Below are 15444 nucleotides of genomic sequence, written 5' to 3' on the forward strand. Positions count from 1 at the left end.
GGAGGAGCCCGCCTCGGCCCTGGCCCTAGAAAGCGCCTGGCGGGGCCCGGCCCCGGGAGGAGCCCGCCGCCCGGCGCCCCGCCTGCCGCAGAGAGGTTTTAGGGAAAGCTCCGTGCCCAGGCCACGCCGTCCGTAGAGGCATGTAGGTAGGTGTGCCTGCGGGAGCCGGCCGTTGTAGTTGTTGTCCAAGAACAGAAATGTGACAGCCTGTGCGAAATATGTTCCCGCTGCGGTTTGTATCTCCCTTCTGCGACTTGCTGAGTCCTTAAATTTCCTTTGGCACGATTAGCAGGGCTGTTCAGGTACTTTGCACTTTGTTTCGTAAGTGAATAAGTGCGTTTCTTTCTTTGTGTATTGAGTTGCTATTGAATTGCTTCCCATATTTTTATTTCATACAAACTGAACAATTGTGGCCCCTCTATTTTATTTATAAAGGTTCAGTGTATCTTTGCCTGCCTACATCAATCTGCAAGGGAGTTGCAGAAAAGCCTCATGTTCATCGAGCCGTGAGTCACAACCAATTTTTAAAGCTGTTATAACAAAAAAAAAAAAAAGTGTTTGCTTTTTTTTCACGAGTAACTTTAAAAGTGTAGCTTAGAAAGAAAAAAAAAATAAAAATAAAAAACCATTTTCAGTAGACACAACATTATTCCTGGATGCTTGCGAATCCTAAACTATATTCATACTTTAGTATTACACATACCTGTGTCATATACACAGATGAGCTTTAAAATTGTCACATACCATTACCACTTTGCCTTTACTTTTATGTATCATTCCCCTGACTTCCTTACTGCAGGTGTGGGCAAGAAAACTTTTCCTTTAAAACTTTTCAACAGTGGGCATAAAATTCTGCAGCTGAGGTCTTGAAGAATGCAGATGGGTATAGTATATGTTGGAGCTCGCAGTGTGTATTGACTAACTTTGTTTCTTTTTTTATTTTTTATTTTTTTGCTTTTCTGATATTGTCTTGTTTAAGTGGCTCCTGAGTGTAAAATGTCTTCTGAGGGTGGGCCGTGGGTGGGAAGCACGCTTCGTGTTCCAGGCCAAGACCTACAAGATTCGTCTTTGCACGGCCTTGGAAAGCACACTGCATATTTGGTTTTCAAAGCGAATGGACCAATGCCTTAATTATCAGATGAGCAAATAGCAATCGCCTATAAAAACTGTCCAGCACAGCCCTGTTTTGTGATTCATGGCCCTGCGATAGCGTGGGTTTCGGTACCTCCTGCCCCTTCCCCACAGTAAAAAAGCGGGGGGGGGGATAAAAGGTTTTGGCTGCGAGCCAGACTGTCTGTCTCCTTTTTTTCTCTTCGGGCTGTGCTGTCTCTTTATATGGATGACAGGCCTTGGATGTTACTTGGCTCGCCAACACTGTGTTTAACATGGTGTACTGGATGAATAAACGCTAAAACAGTGTTTGTTGCCAATTGTAAGTGTTCCAGAATATCCTGTTACCCTCTAAGTTTTTTTTTCGAGTAATTTTGGGGAGCAGGAACACCAAGTATTTTAATCTGCATATTGAGGCGAAATGATCATACCGACGTCTTTGTTCTCTTATCGGTATTCTAATGTCTCCTTATTTAAAACCACAAATGAATTTCAGGAGATGAAACCAGACAAAGGGTGAAGTTTACAGACGATCGTGTTTGCAAGAGCCACCTTCTGGATTGCTGTCCTCATGATATCCTGGCTGGAACAGTAAGTATATTCTCTGTAATAAGGAATTCTGCTGAGGCAGACGTTGGTACAGCTCTTCAGGGCTTATCTGTGCATCGTAGGTAACTTCTAGGAGAGATAGGACTTTCTGCGCCCAAGGAGCAGTCACAATTTTAATTTCAGTTTCTGTGACCTGTGTGTGGAACCGCTGAAGTCAGGAGCTCTCAGAATTTGCTTGAAATGTTTTTTCTCTCACAATCCCACGTGAAGTTGCAAGATTATTTCTCTTTCAGCAGTTTGAGATGGTTAGGGCCTGAAACTTGTCCTGTGGAGGTCGCAAGATCATAGCTAGCCTGCTGTCCTGGGCGCTCTAGTTCACTGTTGCATCTTTAGGTTAGCAAGTTTTTTCTCACCGGCTGCAATAATCCTTAATCCTTGGAGCTTTTCAGTCTCCCCTCTCCAGCCATGTGATGTTCTCCTGATGGAATGGCAGCTTTTTCGTCATTACTGGTTGGCGCGCTAATGGCAGGTTACAGCTCAGGCCGACTTTGTCTTTAGAGTTGGATGGCCTGAGCAGCATGTCACTGCCTGACTGGTTTGAAACAGTTGAGTCGGCGCCTTCGCTGCTGCCCTCTGGGGACAGAGCTAGCCAATTTTCAAAGGTTTGGCTCGCGTGCTCTCAGAGCAAAAGGTGACGTGGGCTTTTAACAGCGCGATCTTGTGAAGTAAGTATTCAATATAGGTGCCCAGATGAAAGATGCATTGCGACTTTCAAAAGAAAACGGTGCACGTCTTTTGTTAATTGTTGCCGTATTACAGAATTGCAGGATGGAGACGAGTGTGGTTGTTTGAAATCCATCTTTACCCTCACTGTTTGACAGTAAATACGGTGGCGATTCACATTGTCCATCAACTTAACCAGATTGTTTAAGGACACCATCGTTATTTATAGCCCTTCCTGCTGTTATTTCAAGAGCTGGGTTTGACACAGTGGGTTACCAACGAAGGGGAGGGCTGGCACTCCTTCCTCTGTGTCGCTGCAATGGCAAGACTCCGGCAGCACGAGTAGAAGGAGCTTTAGCAAAACCTGCCTCAGCTCTGAGCGCTCAAACTTTAGCTTCTCAGTGGCTGCTATTGCAGAATAAGATCGGAAGTTGAATACCAATCTCTGTATATCTCTATATTTATTTTTTATTAATTTGAAGCTCAGATGTATTTTCCAGCGATCGCTCCATCAGCCTCCGTGTCACCTCACTTCCATTTCAGAATTTCAAAGCTGTTGCAATCACCTTCTGCCCGCCTCCGTCCTTTGTGCGGGTCACTGTGGTTAGGGTATATTTTTTGACATGAGATTCTACAACAGTTTTTTGGGGCCCGGACAGTGTTTTGAAGATGCAGGCTGCCTTCTACCTCTTCTGGCACATTTCCAGGAAGAAGGTAAACGGTGAGTCGAAGGGGTTGAATTAAGTGATGTGCATGGCTGTTAGAGCTAGTGCCCAAGCACGGAGGAAGTCGAGGAAGTCGGAGATGTTCGGATGCGTTGCAAGTCTCCCGGGGCAGAGAAGCACGTTGAGAAATCTGTTTCTCTTCTGTTGTTACTTGTCTGCAGTGAGTTGTCTCTTCCCTCTTGCTGTGGAATTTGCGCTCACAAATCTTGCAGAGGAGCAGGAAGACCGCTTCTGCGCAAGTGATCTTGTGGATCACTCAGATGATCTTGTGGTGGCCTTTAAGTGGCTGTGGAGCTCTCCACGCTGCTGTCAGCGGGTTCTTAGGGGCAAGAAAAAGTACTGGTGCCACAGATCTGTGTTGAAAGAACATGTGATGTCCAGGACGGGAACAGAATTTCAGCTGTTAGTGCTACCAGCACAGAATGAAACTTAACTGGAACGCGCAGGCTTTCCTTGCGATCTTGGTCAGGTTCACTGGCATCTTAACGGTGCTCCATTAAGGGAAGAGCTGTGTGGGTGAACCAGCCTCAGCTGGATGGGGTAGCATCCATCTCTGGATGTGTATTATTGCAGAAATCAGGACCTTGGATCTTTCTGGAAACTTCCAACAGATGCTCCAAGCCTTCTGGTGCTGGTTATGTTGCATCCTCCCCCCGAAGGCATCCTTCACGCGTGCAGATATTCCTTAGTGGGAGGCTGATTGGAGACGAGCAGGAAGCTGGATCCCTTGGGTAGCTGTGCTCAGTGAAATGTGATGGAGTCTCATTCACTGACCTTCAGGTGCAGAGTAAGAGAAAGAGTCCAGACTGTAAGTAAAGCTCTGGAATATTCCTGAGAGCTGAAGAAGGCATGCTGATGTTTGCTTTGTTTAGGTGGGCCAGTGTTCCTGGTCATAGGAGCCTTTGGCCCCAGCAACTTGTCTAAACTTATCGCTAAACAAGCTGCGATGGTTCTCTTTTTGGTCTCCATGGGAAAGGAGTAAAATTCTGGGAGAACAGAAGTTAGTTTAATATGCACATGTGCTGTTTTCAGGGGACTTGTCACTAGATTGCTAGTGGCCTGCACTGAGTTAGCTTTGCAACTAATGGTAAGCATATTTCTGTCAGTGGAAGTACTGCAGCACATTCGTACATGGCATCAGCTGGTAATCCTCCTGAATTTTAGCTCCGCTAATAGGTGGACAGATGAGTCTGAAAGCTGCCCAGGTAGAACATAGCTTGGAAATTACATTCAGGGAGGTAATTGTGTCCCCTACTGGGAGTTATGAGTGAGCTGAAATCTGTAGGTTGCAGAATTGTTTCGTGGGGGTCTGTGCTTTCCTTTTTTACTTGGGCAAAACTCTGCAGCTCTGATTGCTATTGAAGAGCCTTCCTCTTGGAAATAGACTTTCTGGTGAGTTAGCAGTTTAGTGGAGATCATAAGAGAGATCTCGGAATGCGGATTGCTCAGCAAATGTGAGCAGGACTAATTATCAGTGGCATCTGAATGTTTTAAATCTTTGTGTGTATGGGGGTTTAAATCTTTACTCAGGCTCTACTGGTTACCTGTCTCAAATACCTGTATTACAAACCAGCCACGGGTGTTGACTGGAGCAAGTCAACGATCACTGCTGGAACGGGTGAGTATTTGATGACAGGCCTCCCTGAGACGAGAGGATTCTTTGAGACAGAAGGGCTAGTGGTCGTACCTGAAGTGAGCAATACCTGAGAAAATCTCCATGCACCTAGATCATCTCGAAGGACGTGGAGGAAGACTTGAGGTTTGTATGCCGGTGAGACCTGAACGTTCTCCCCTCGAGGAACAGGTTGAGAGATCCGTTGCCTTTTAACAAACAGGGAGAGAAATATGGAGCACAGTCAGCTCTTCTGAAGTTTTGGGTTGGAGCCCCTTCTCTGAAGTGGGGCTAGTGGATCAGCTTGCAAGAAGAGTTCAGATAAGAGTATTTATGATCTTTGAGAATCACATGGAGTATCACTATTTTCTCCCTATATTGGAAAAGGATCTCAGTATAATGACCATAAGAATAAAAGGTTTAAGTCACATCGTGCTCTGATGTTGTGCAAAGTTATTTTTGTGGTAAAATAACAGTGCCTCGCTAGCAGTCTTTGAAGAGGCTTGCCTGAAGATGGACATGATTAAGCTCTGAAAGTACTGAACGCTTTTTTTTGTAGGCATTATATTTCCACCGTTAGAGAGCTCAGCAGGACTATTCCTGGATGCAGTGTCTGTTTCTGTAGCCTGCTGCCTGTGGCCTCCTGTTTCTGGTAAATCTGAGCAAACCGAGGAAGGCTAAATAGTGGCAAGTCATCCGGAATTGTTTTCTTTGTTTAAAAAAGAAAAATTAATAACACAGGTAACTGCTGAATACCTGAGCATTACCTGGTGGAGCTTGCTTCAGTTGCTTTGCTTCATTCTAAACACATCATTGCTGCTGTCCGAGTGCATTGCTTCACATAGGTGTCCCTGGCACCCCCAGCTCTAGTTTGTGATATTCCGCAGGGATTCTGTGTTGATCCCAATTTAGCCGTATTTAGCTTTTTCTGCAGTTCAGTGAGTTGACAGCTGTTGTGCTGTGTTCAGGTTTGGGTTCCTTGGGACTGGTGGTGACTGGGAGAGAAGAGGATGGCTGGCTGGGGTTTTCCCTCGTGCGATGACATGTACCCTGCCATTCGTACTGTCGCTCACACTTAGGCCTTTTATTATTTTGGCTTTCAAAATGTCATATTCTTTTTCTATTTTAAGAATAAGAGAAATGTTCTCTGTTACATATTGATAATGTCAAAATGCAATTTCCATGTTTTGAGAGCATAATTAACTTTGGTTCATGTGGCTGTTAACTACTAGGTTGGGGAAAAAGAACAAATTTAAATAGCATCGACTGCAATGGGAGTGAAGGGCAGCGTGCAGGTCAGAGCTTTCTGGGAAGGGAGATGCTCTCAAGAAGTCTCTCGTTAGATGGGCTTATGTGTAGGAATCAGCTTTGCTGGGCAGGTTTTAAAATTCCAGGCTGCAGCTGAGTGTGGGGAGGGGCTAGCTGTAGAATTATGAGTCTGTTGTTGCTGAGCGTGGGTTTGTGCTTTTCTACTGGCCGTACCCCTTATTCCCTTAAGTCCATTTGTTCTTGATAGGAAGCATTCTGTCTGTGTTCTATGATTTGGTATCTTTCGATACATTACTAGGGCTCATCCTGACACAGATGTGCTTTTCCAGCTGAGCTTTAAACAGGGTACAAAGCTGTATGTTTTGCCGTGCTGTAGCTCTATAATCGGAGGCATTTGGAGTTAGTGCCCATTGAAGGAGTTGCTGCTGCAGTGTGCTGCGCCTTCCCAGCTCCCTCCCAGCAATTTCTAAGGCTGTGCTGTGCCCTAGAGCAGGAGTAGGACTGGACTTAAAACATTTGGGGTGTTTTAATGTTGTTCCAGGAACACCTAGAAAAGGGGTTCTAGCAAGCATGTGGTTCTTGTGGCTCATTCTGTTACTGACAGGTTAAGAGGAAGCTCTTCTTCCTAAAGAGGCTGTATTTTGATATGATACAGTTGGCAAGAGTTAAGTATCTGCTGCCCTGATGGAGGGTTCTTGTATTGATTTTCCTTTTTCTTTTCAACAGCGAATGGACCTGGGAGAATGTACAAAGATCCATGACTTGGCACTGCGAGCAGATTATGAGATTGCAAGTAAAGAGAGAGACCTGTTTTTTGAGCTGGATGTGAGTACGGAGAAATACTTGTTACTTTTGTGGCAACTGCCTCTTGAAGTTATTTGGCTGAACGATAGAACTCAGTGGGCATTTCAGCTAGCCATGTTATTTGATGTGTTATCTGACAAGAATGTGCAGCCCCTTCCCGACTGCCGGCTTGATTGCTGACTTGAAATTGTAAAAGTAATTATGGTCCTTGCAACCCCATTAGTCCAGCTAGCTGGGAGGCTCCTCTGGCATTCCTTGCATCCCACACCTGCTGCTCTGTACCAGGTCATTGTAACCTGGTGGCCTGCCCAGAAGGAGGTTTGACATTAAAAGCCTTCTGCTCTGTGGTTTCACTTTTGCCAGATTTAGCTTTCTGTGATGGAACAGATCAAGTGGAAGAACAATTCTGTCTTCCCGTTTCATGTTATTCCAGTGCTTTTGTCTTTGCACCCGTTGCTCATGCGTTGGAAGTTCCAGTGCAAAGCAGTCTTCATGTGAGCGTTCTGTTACGTGTCAGAGTACAGGAACTGTGTCAGGTTCCAGGCAGGCGACAGACTTAAGGGCAGGGATCTAATTTTACTTTTTCTGCAAACTGTCATATATTTTTTTTCTTGAGGCATCCGTTCTTGAGGTTGTTTGTGCATTATACAGGGACTGCAGCAGCTAGCTGTTGGCCGTCAAAGCTAGATCTGGCACGGAGAGCATTGTTATTCACAGTTCTTTGTCTGAACATGCAGGCGATGGATCACCTGGAATCCTTCATCGCAGAGTGTGATAGGAGAACAGAACTGGCCAAGAAACGCCTGGCTGAGACACAGGAAGAGATCAGTGCTGAAGTGTCGGCAAAGGTATTGTCCTCTGATTAAACGTTTGTTCTGCAAGTCTGTGTGAGAGCACCGGTGCTCTGTTGTCTCTGACACCATTGATATTGGGAAGTTAGGCTCCACAAAGGCTTTGTGGATTCCAGCCATCCTCCTCAAATGCTGCTCTGGCTGTTCTTGACAAACTTACTGGTTCAGAGGGCCATAGTAGCGTAAAACATGAACTCTAAAATAGGTTGCTTTAGCATGGCAATAAAGCATGTTGGTCGTGTCCCCCCCCACTGTTCAATGTTAATGTAATAGCTTAGAATAGTAAATCCATCCCATGATTGTTGTCTTTTCACTTAGTAAATGCTCATGGAGTTTCCTCTTTGGGAACTTGCTTCATCGGGACGATACAAAGCATTTCTGAAGCTGGTTTTGCGGACTCTGTCCTGTCCTGCGAGCCAGAAATGTGCCACTGGTTGCAGCAGAACTAATGATGCCCTCTCCATGTCTAGTTTCTCTCTTTGCTATGTGTCTGTGACTGCATTGCCTGTACTTGGCCCACCAGTCCCTTTTTGTTGGGACTCCTTTGACTTTTGGAGATTTATGGTCATCTTCCACTAACTGCTTTTGTTAAACAATATTTTTTAGAGAAAAAGTCATCCTGCAAGCTTTAGCAAGTTTTTTGTCTTATTAAAAACACACTATTCTCTTTAGGCAGAGAAAGTACATGAGCTGAATGAAGACATTGGAAAACTCCTAGCTAAAGCTGAACAGCTGGGAGCTGAAGGAAATGTTGACGAGTCTCAAAAGATCCTGATGGAAGTGGAGAAAGTCCGAGCGAAAAAGAAAGAGGCAGAGGTATGGCCTTGGTTCTCCTATGAATTGTAATAGCGGACTGAGCTAGGCTGAGTACATGGCAAACCGCTGGGCGGTTCCTACCTCTTTTCCTATGTTGCCAGCACCTCCTTTTTCAGTTTCAGCCATGTGCCAGCAAGCACAGATGAAGAAAAGCTTTTCAGAAATTTTTATCTGGTGAAGATAGCTAACTGGGGTGGGGAGGGATTTGTCCTCTGACATATTTGGTCACTAGTCACTTGCAGGGATAGGTTGTCAGGTTAGCTGTGCTTGCAAAGTGTTTTGTACGGCACTTCCTTTATATTGAGGCTGGTTTTTTGGTTCTTGAAAGCGGCAGGGCAATTCTTTGCAGGGTTTTCCCTGGAGGGTTGTGACTATGTAAGGGTTCCCTGACGTTTGCCTGTTTTTATGCCTCCCTTTAGGAAGAATACCGAAATTCAATGCCTGCATCCAGTTTCCAGCAGCAGAAGCTGCGTGTGTGTGAAGTCTGTTCAGCATATCTTGGTCTCCATGACAACGACCGGCGTCTTGCTGACCACTTCGGAGGCAAATTACACTTGGGTTTCATTCAGATCCGTGAGAAGCTGGATCAGCTGAGGGTAATCCTGTCTGTTTTAAACCTTCTCCTTGTAGTTCTGAAGACATTCAACGCTTTTATTAAATTCATACAGGATTCTTTGCAGAGGGCTTGTAGAAGCCCAGAAATTTCTGATTGCAGAATCCCTGAAACTTCAAATGAAGGTTGCGTAGCCTCACGTGTCCTCTAATTTCTGGGTAACTAAATAAGTACCCTCAGAATTAGTCAAACCAGACCACTGCTGTAATTTCTTCCTTAAATACACGCAGCCGTGCCGTTGCTCTTTTCTCATTGATTTGAAGTTTCACATAGTGCTGTCAGTGAAGATCTTCAGTAGCCGACGTGATTAGAAGTTTTCTAGAATGGTTTGTAATGGAATTGCGGTACTGGCCTTGCTTGCAGAGACCTTTAGACTCCTCGAGGAAGAGTTGTGATTCCTGTGCCTTATTCATTAGGCAGTATATTGAGGTCAGTGCCTCGATTGATCATTGGCATGAGGCCAGAGCGCTGTTTCATTGTGTCGTGTGTACTCATGGTGAGACAGTCCTTGCCTCAAAGCTTACGGGCTTGTCTCTTAGAGCACAAGCACTCAAAGCAGAGTAGGGAGTGGCATTTCTTGCACTGATGTATGTTAGTGAAGTTGTGAGGAAAATGAGAACCTTGATGGAGATCTCGACTAGCAAAATGCAGTGAAACAGTTGTCTTACTACCTTTGTCTTACTATTTGAACAGTCTCCCTGCAGATCTCTCTCACCTGTTACTATATGGCTGAAATACGATGTAAACTTTTTTCTAGAAAACAGTGGCAGAAAAGCAAGAGAAGAGAAACCAGGATCGTTTGAGACGGAGAGAGGAGAGAGAACGAGAGGAGAGAATGGGCAGACGGTAAGTGGAAGCTGATAACTGGTTTGTGAAGTTGGTTTCGAAATAGTCTGATTTCTTGTATCTGAGCACTGCAGGAAAGCAGCATCTGCTGTGGGAGCAGCTGTTGGAAATGCTCCACGTGCTGTGTGAGCACCTTGGCATTCAGTTAAAGATGAAAACAAATGCACAAACCCCCCACCTTAGAGTGATTGTGTGTGCATTGTTTTAACCTCCATTGTGTATCTGAAAGATGTGAGCTCCCTGTAGTGTTCGGGCTTATATTGGTCTAGTCCCTGTCTTTTGGAATCTGAATCTGGATAAAATGCCTTCATCCAGTCCCGCATCTGAGTGGGAAAGTTTAAGATGAGTGAGGGCTAGGTCTGCTCAAAAGGCACTAGTCATGCAAAAATTCCCAGGACAGCCCTCCTCACTTCTAGGCTGGGAGGTGACAACAGAATGGAGCTGGTATCCATGAGCCAGATGGTGGGCTGCCTGTCTTGCTCAGAAACTTTTCTACAATAATAGTGAGGTGCTTTTGGCACAGCTTTGGAAACCACTTTCCAGGGGATCTGAGGGATGCCAAGGAGTGGCTGCTTCTGCTAGTTGTGGCTGTATGTGGCTGCTCATACATGTATAATCCTTGAGCAGTGGGAGTGGCTGCAACGTTAATATTCTCGGGACAAGCTCTTCTGCCTCTTGCCAGCTGAACTGGAAAAACTATTTCTTCTTTACTTGAACAGGCATCTTGTGTGTAAACAGCTCAGTTAAACAGCCTGGTGTGGAGAGGGTGGTTATTCGCAGTGGTCAGGCAGAGGAAGTGGCTGAGTAGGAATGCTGTTCTCATTGTCACAGCATCTCCCCGGTTACCTCACGTGTTTCTCCTCTTGTACTTCTTGTGTCAAAAAAAAAAAAATCTTGCTTCCTGTGGAAAGCTCTTTTTGATTCTCGGTATAAACTGGAATGTTTCAACCATCCATGTCTGAGGCATGAGACATACATAACTGCAGTATGCTCTAAGATGGTGCTGGCTTCTGGGTATACATTGCTGGAAATGCTAGCAAATAAATACCAGAATCGAAGCAGCTTGGTTTTCGGTGGTCTGCAGCTTGGTGATTTTGGTGTATTGTGAAGATGTAAGCCCCAAATGGTTATGCATTCTCCAATTAGTGTGTTTTATGTGGGTTCTCTCTCCCTGTGGATCACCTGGTGTCATATGTAGTGCCAGTTCTTGCTGCAGCTTTCTCCTGAACTGCAGCGCTTCATGTAGAGCCTCACAACTTTCTGGCGTCCATGCAAGATTGTCAGTAATGCAGTTATATTTGAGAGCTGCAGAATCTGGAACTGGCTGATGAGTGCAGGAGTTAGTCGAAAGGGACTGATGTATGCTGTTGCTATGGACAGACAGATGAAAATGAAACAAGAAGTGTCCATGCAGCTGCTTTGTGGCAGGCTCTGTGACCCACAGTGTAGGACCACATTTAACCTGGAGTCAGTGTGTCTGTCTCCATGGTGCCTCTTCTTCCTGGAGTTCATTTCTGTGTGAAAATTGCTCAGCAGAGTTGCCTTCAGGAAGAGTTCTCTACATCTCCCCAAAATGCTGGCTTTCTTCCTCCTATGGCATGCCTGTGGTTTTGGTTTTGTGTTTGTTTTTTTTTTTAATCTCAGTTCCTGAGAGTTAAGGAACCTCTTGTGTTCACAGGTAGCCCATATATGGATGCATCTGATAAGGGGGTTTGAAGATCACTTCTGAATATTTAATGCTTTAAATGTGAAGGGTTTAAGAACTGCACTGAGTTGGCCTAAAGTCTGAGTTCTTGCTGGTTCCGTATGTGGCACTACTTAAGAGACTGTGGCCAGCCTTTGGTCTCACTCTATATGGAGGCATCTGTATGCTCCTCTGTTCAGATACCAAAGAAAAGCATGCTAGGAAGGAGTCAGGATTGCCATACAGAGGAGGTCAAATTATTTGCCTCTCTAAAATGAGAACTTGACCCAAAGAAGGAAAATAGTTTCCCCAGCGGACACTTAGTGTCAGAACTGGGACTAAAGCCCAGATTTCTCAGCACCTTCTCCTCTGGGAGCTGTGCAACACCATGCTTACAGGGGTGTTTTTCCATCAAAAGCTAATCAATGGCTTCTACTGCCTTTCAGATTGCCTCTCCTAAGCACAGCTTGATACTTGAAGGAACCACAGCAAATATATTGCCTTCATAATTCTTCTTGTCGTATCTTCATACGCAGCATCTTCATGGTGTTATTCAGTAAGAAAAAGAGTACCGCTTGACTTTGAGAAGTCTTTGGTGGCTTATAGGCACTATGACATACTATGGAAACCTGTAGATTCACTTGTGAAACTCTAGCTCTCACAGACTTTATTAATTTGTCAACTAAACTGTGATTTCCACATAGGAACAAATGAACTGGGTTGTCACCCCTGGTGGTAAATAAACACAAGCCCTTTGTTTGGTGTTGCCAGTGACTGTGGGCTACCCAGTAATCTCTTAAGACTGAAATTCTGCGGAGAGGTGGCATGCTTGGAAGAGCAGACCTCGGTATTTGCTTCCAGAGTACACCGGCAAACAAGACTAGGTGGAGCTGCCAAATGGATTTCCTTTGTAATAAGTTGGACAAAACACAGGTTATGAAACTTGGCACATAGCCTCTGTGAGGCAGGGACAAAAAAGGGGGGGGGAAATACGCTCAGCCTCTCACTCCTCTGGACAGCAGTCTTCTACCATCTCCTGCTGTATTCAGGCTAGTAAGGAAAGTGCTGTTTTGTTGGATGCTTCCTGAATTCTGAAGTCTAGTGCTAGGGAGTGATTATTGGGAGTTTATTGTGCAAACTCCTGCTCAGATCGTAGGCGTGGAAGGGCAGCCAGGTTTTTCAGGGAATGTGGAATAGCTTTGTGTGGATGTGTGCACTGGTGATTCAGAATAAAGTGATCAGGAGGCAAAGAACATTAAGCACTTGGAGTAATTACAACCACCAAAAAAAATTCAGCTGCCTGCCAGGCATCTACAGGAGGTCCTGCTGCTCTGTCAGGTTCTGTTACGTGAAAAAGGAGGTGTGTGGTTATCGCCTTGCTCTCCTGGTTTATCAGCTTTTCCTTTGTCTGGTTGACTTGTGTGTTGCCTCAGCACACGGTTCATTTGCCTGGCTCTGAGTTCAGCTCCACCTTGTTTACAGTCCTTCTACCTGAATTCCTTTCTAAATTTTGTTGGGTTTTGGTTTGTTTGTTTTTTTTTTTCTTTCTACCGTGATTGAACAATCCCATTTCATTGTGAAGGAATGTCAGTGCACATTGATTCTCTTAATCTTGTCTTATCCAGGTAGGGTTTTAAATGATATTATTAAAATAGATGCTTCTCTATTGCTTTTTAAAATTTTGTCTGTGTGTAACTTCCAGCCGCATCTCCTGTTACAGTGCCAGAACAGCTCTGTGGCTGTGTAACCTAACATCCCCTGCGAGACTGTATGCAGTGGGGATACGGGAACAGTTTCAAGAGTGAGTCTCTAAGTCACTAAACAAGGAGACCGGCCGCGTCTCAATTAGAGCAAAAAGAGACTGTTCAGACAGTGTGTGAAGTTTTGGTGTAGGCTGGCTCTGAAACATGGCTGTAGAGAAAAAGGGAGGGCATATCTTTCACGTGGAGTGGTACTTTAAGTGGTGCTGAGTAATGGCGCTTCAGAAGTTGAAAGAATTGTGACATTGTTATTTACAGACCGTTGAAAGCTAATGCTTAGAGCATTAGGGTTAGAGTGCTGTACATGAGCTCTGAAGCCATGGAAATGTGAGAAAGAATAGTGAGACTTGGATGATTGTTCTCAAGTTGCTTTCTAAGTCTGGGATGAAGGATTTTCTATGATCTCAGTTACTTTTCAGTAATAGTTCTTCCCTGGTGTCTGTGCCCTCTTTTTTTTTTTCCTAGCTCATCTTTCCCAAACGAAAAAAAATCATTGATGCAAATTTCCATCTAATGTTTGTTAAATAAATATGATGAGTGAGAAAATCCTGTATTTTGTCTTCATTAAAACCTTTTTATTGTGCAACTGCCTCAAAGTAACTGCAATCAGAAAACTGACAAGTGTCTTTCTGACTGGAATGAAAATGTTTTTTTTGAAAATGTTAGAGTTGATCTAGTTGATGTTAGGCTGCAGAGGGTAAAGTGTATATATCAAATAGGCACAGCAAACTTAGTCAGAAAGGTTCGTTGTGGTGTTTTATTAACAGAGACTGAATTGGTTTGTAGACCTTTTCTGTTCTGACAAGAAGCTCTGCATGTAGAAACTAGTGTTTCTACAAAGTTCTTCAGTTTTTGACAAATTCCCATTCCCCCCACCCCCCAAATTGAAGATAATTAAATGTTTTAATGGTTTTATGGCAAGGTTTTTTTTTTAGCTGACACATTACTTGGGGTATTGTTGTGTTCCTGTGAAGAGCTGCCAGGGTGAATGGGTTGTTTTATTGAAAACCCACTGACTATATCATACCTTCTCTTGCTTAACTCTCCTCTTCTTTCTAGGTCTGGATCAAGAAATAGAGATCGTCGAAGGTGAGTGCACAGTTCTCCTACAGTTCTTCCAAATGCCTATTTGTGTTTCTGTCTAGTTACTGAGGTTTTTCCTGGGTCTCAACAAATGGAGTTCACTTAGTGCCCCGGTGTCTTTGTTTTGCTCCCTGAAAGAAATGGGAACTACCGCTCGGGCACTTCAGTGGTGCTGTGCAACTTAATGTCACTCGTTGGGCTAGAAAGCGGATGCTGGCTAGCCCAGTCAGGACAGAGGGTGCTGTGTGCTCCGGAGTACGAGTCTAAGAATGTACTTGATGCCTTTTTCAATAAATATCTAATACGCTTTCAGAGTTCTAACATCTGAAATACATGTTACATATATAATACCTCAGATGTAAAAATACAGAGATTCAAGAGTAAAGCCCCCACATCTCTGTGAAGAGCTTGCCTTAGCGGTATGACAGCCTTCTCTCAGTGATCACGTACCTGGAGATCTTCCTCTCTACTGCTTTCCGTAGACATTGGCATCCTTCGTTTTGTTTTTAGAGCAGATTGAAAGAAATCTGCTTCTAAAGTGCAGTACTTTCACAAGGGAGACTCTCTTTTGGCAGACTGCCATATGGGTTATGGTAATTTCACATGCCACTTACTTTGGCCTCTCTTCTACTTATAGAGGCCTCACTTTGAGAGAGGCGTGGTTGGTAAGCTCTGCTCTAGGCATCGGCACATGCGTACGTTAATGGTGGGAACTTTTTATATAAGCTTCCCAGCAACTCAGATTTACCCATTGGCATTTTGTAAATGAGGCCCAGGAGGGCGATGCCCACCCTGTGGGTGATCTGCCTCCTGTGTTGTCAGGGATGCGGCTGGGGGGGTGAGGGCTGACGCTCTGGATATTTGTTACTCAGGAATGTCTGAGAGGCGGGCTCAGGTGTACAGATCCGATGTACTGGCCCATCTCCTGAGTCTGTGGCAATCTGTGTCCTCTTCAGATCACGGTCTCGGGATAGGAGGCGAAGACGCTCGAGGTCGGCT

The 15444-nt window shown here is 44.7% G+C and overlaps 1 protein-coding gene across 6 annotated transcripts in view; it reads left to right on the plus strand.

The window, feature by feature from the left end:
* The first annotated feature begins 171 nt into the window (after window positions 1–171).
* The window catches only part of LUC7L (LUC7-like (S. cerevisiae)), a 19121-nt gene continuing 3848 nt past the window's right edge, over window positions 172–15444 (plus strand). Inside the window, exons 1-10 of one of the 6 annotated variants that reach the window (XM_009324689.1) lie at window positions 172–506; window positions 800–883; window positions 1607–1701; window positions 6715–6813; window positions 7530–7640; window positions 8316–8459; window positions 8879–9055; window positions 9830–9918; window positions 14422–14451; window positions 15402–15437. In XM_009324689.1, the coding sequence (XP_009322964.1) occupies window positions 874–883; window positions 1607–1701; window positions 6715–6813; window positions 7530–7640; window positions 8316–8459; window positions 8879–9055; window positions 9830–9918; window positions 14422–14451; window positions 15402–15437 (791 nt within the window). In that variant the 5' untranslated portion in view covers window positions 172–506; window positions 800–873. The other 5 variants (XM_009324693.1, XM_009324692.1, XM_009324688.1 and 2 more) reach the window with 5 other exon arrangements.

Source organism: Pygoscelis adeliae, unplaced genomic scaffold, assembly GCF_000699105.1.
Source record: "Pygoscelis adeliae isolate BGI_AS28 unplaced genomic scaffold, ASM69910v1 Scaffold85, whole genome shotgun sequence".
In the NCBI taxonomy this organism is placed as follows: domain Eukaryota; kingdom Metazoa; phylum Chordata; class Aves; order Sphenisciformes; family Spheniscidae; genus Pygoscelis; species Pygoscelis adeliae.